Source organism: Alligator sinensis, unplaced genomic scaffold, assembly GCF_000455745.1.
Source record: "Alligator sinensis unplaced genomic scaffold, ASM45574v1 scaffold809_1, whole genome shotgun sequence".
Classification (NCBI taxonomy): Eukaryota; Metazoa; Chordata; order Crocodylia; family Alligatoridae; genus Alligator; species Alligator sinensis.
This window is the reverse complement of record NW_005841956.1, coordinates 162,342-165,376: the sequence shown is the minus strand read 5'-3', so window position 1 is coordinate 165,376 and position 3,035 is coordinate 162,342. Positions and strand designations below refer to the sequence as shown.

The 3,035-nt window shown below is 51.5% G+C and overlaps 1 protein-coding gene across 1 annotated transcript in view; it reads left to right on the top strand.

The window, feature by feature from the left end:
• Positions 1-2,497: 2,497 nt before the first annotated feature.
• The window catches only part of IGBP1 (immunoglobulin binding protein 1), a 12,693-nt gene continuing 12,155 nt past the window's right edge, over positions 2,498-3,035 (top strand). The window contains exon 1 of the mRNA XM_006020493.3: positions 2,498-2,517. Coding sequence (XP_006020555.2) covers positions 2,498-2,517 — 20 coding nt within the window. The remainder of the gene's footprint in view (positions 2,518-3,035) is intronic.

The window sequence follows — 3,035 nt, the reverse complement described above, 5'->3', positions numbered from 1 at the left end:
TGGAACACTAGATACAGTATGCTGATAGTCAGGGAAAGGCCATGTGAAATCAGGGTGTTAGTTTGATGTCCCCTGTGAAAAATGGCATATCTGACAGTACAGGGCTCCTAGTATCAGACACTTGCAAAACTAGTAAGTGTCATCTTGGCTTCTGCCCATGCGGTGAACTAGTCTGATCTACTGAGGTTATAAACCAGGGGTGCCCGCGGGCTGCATTTTGCCCACCCCTGTTATAAATGAAGCAAGGATTGCAGTAGAAGACAGCACAAGTGCAGAATGATGCTGTTTTTGCACGTAACTTCTGAGGAGAGGGGTGTGAGGAAGTTGGGACTGGAGAGACTGCAGAAAGAAGAGGGGAATGTCAGTCTGAAGTCCCCCAGGGACCTGGCTCCATCCCAGCATGCAATGCCGTAGCAAGGGGCGGGGGCGAGCGGGGCGACCATCCTGGGTGCCAAAGTGGATGGATGCCGACAGGCGCTGCCCAGTGGGGGAGGGAAAGGGATGGAGCCATGAGCAGCTCATATGGGGGGGTGTGGGGATGGGAGGAGGGTGGCTCCCACCACTGCATGTGCTCTAGAAGACAAATGAGTTGGGGTGGAGGTAGGGATTTGGCCTGTGTTATTCTGGGCCTAACTTGAGTGTTATTGCCAAGAAACTGGATCGTGGCTTCAGAGGGGTCAGAGGTACCCACCACTCTTGCTCGCTTCTGTGGGTAGCCAACAAGGCAGGAAAAAAGAGACTCTGGGCTGGGCCTCTATTGCATGGTAGGTGCATCTACATGTGTAATTAATGCACACAAATAAACTCCTGGAGTTTATTGGTCTGGAGTTTTTTGCTCCCATGCATGCAATTTGAATGTGCACACAGAAGCAAAAAACTCCAGAGCATATTGCTCTGGAGTTTAGTCATGCGCAGCACATGGAGCCTGGTAGGAACAGCCTGGGCTAGCAGGGGACCCTGGGGGTCAGCTTGCTAGCCACAGGCTGCTCCAAGGCTCTATGTGCTGCAGAGCAGCTGGCTGAGGCATGAGTAGGCCCTGTGCTGAAGCACCCTCATGCCTCAGCCATTGTCCCCCACTACCCCTTACACATGGAGCCCCTTTGGAGCAGTCCTGGGCTGGCAGGCTAACCCCCTGGGTCCCCTGCCAGCTCAGGGCTGCTCCAATCAGGCTCTATGTGCTGTGGGGGGCCTGGCTGAGGCATAAGGGTGCTTCAATGTGGGGGCTGCTCGTGCCTCAGCCAGCCTCGCCACAGCACCTGGAACCCCATCAGAGCAGCCCTGGGACCCTGTGCTGGGGAGGGGCTGGCTGCGGTATAAGGATGCTTCAGTGCAGAGGCTGCGGGCTGGCTACACCTGCGCTGAAGCACCGTCATACCCCAGCCAGTGCCATCATGGTCTACACGTGCACTGCAGCACACGAAACGCCACTGCAAGGTAGTACTTGTGTTTATCCAGACTACTCTGTGGCGGCGTTCATTAGTATACTGTGACCTAATAGGGTTGTGTGTGATGGTGATGTTTTACTGCAGAGCTAATTAGTCAGCTCCGCGGTAGAAGTCTTGTGTAGATGCACCCAGTTTCTTATGTTTTCCAGATCAGCTGCCTCAGTGGGAGCACAGTTGTAGAGCAGCTGCTGGTGCCTAAACCTAGTTAGAGCAGGTCCAAATGACACAGAAATCAGACTGCTGCAGGAGCCAGGCAATCTGGGAAGTTTTTCAGTCCATTTCTCTCTCCCCCTACCCCTCTTTGTCTTTTGTATTCTAATTTATCTCCTTTCTATCTCTGCTTTCTACGTGTCCTTTCACAGCATCTGATGAAGTGAATTTGGGTTCATGAAAGCTTGCACTCCCCCTGCACCCCCATATATAACTAAATTAGATATATGTCTTATTTAGTTCATCTGTAAAGGTGCATATCTAGTCTGCCTTCTGATTTCAGACTAACATGTCTAACTACCTCTTTGCTACCAGGACAGCTCAGTTCCAAGTCCTAGAAGAGGAATCAGCTGCTGGCATCTTGATTTGTGGTACTGGCAGGGTTTATGGTTCTGAAAGGAGGGCAGGCGCTCTGCTCTCCCTGCTTAATTAAACTGTGTCAAGGGGCAATATTCCGCTAGAGGCACTACTTTGTTGGTGTGTGTGAAAGCTGACTCATCACTTCATGCCGAGGTAGCCTGATGGTGGCCACATTCCAGCTTTGATGATTAGATTCTGCCTTCATCTCCTCACTGAAACTTCAGGTGGATCCGAAAGTCTTTGCTCTCTGTGTAATTTGCTCTAATAAACCCTGCAACAAGGTGTTAAACAGCTGGAGTGTCCCACCCTAGAGATCTGCATTTCAGTAGGGAACAAAATGACCCTATAGAGAGTGCTTGGTCAAGAGCGTTGGGGACCCTTTCAGAGGAGGCCTGTAGGAATGTGAGACGATCACCGCAGCACGCTTTTTTTGTGATGAACTTTTCATGAAACTGGCATCTGCAAAGAAAGCAAAGGCACAAATGCCTTGTGGTAACTTAAGGTGAGGTATAAGCACTTTTAGAAGGACGTATGGGAGATGTGGTGATACGTGAATTATTTCTGTAGAGACCAAAGATTGCAATTCACAAAAATCCAAGTAGGCTGGCTTAGGCTGCTCTCTTCTACCCCTCCTATAGGAACGTAAGAATTGCCACTGACCCGGCAGCTTTTAGTTTTATTGGGTGGGCCCTGGCCTGCAAGTGGCAAATAGCCCCTTGCCCCGTGCTCAGTGCCCACCTGTGCCCCGCGGGGCCCTCCAGGAATCTGCTCGAGCCCTTTTTGAGACTGGCTCCTGGCAGCAGTGAGTCCTTCCCGGGTGATAAACCACCTCCTGGTGGCAGAGTTATACTTATAGTTGCTCGTTTCATGTCGTGACCCCTGTTTTTGTGTCGTGTGTGTGTGAGAACAGATTATGAACCCCGACTGCCCTTCTCTTGCATTGGTAAACCCTTCTCATGACCCCCCCAACCCCTCGCGTCTCTTCTCAGCAGCAACGCTCTAAGCTCCGCCCAGGGCGAG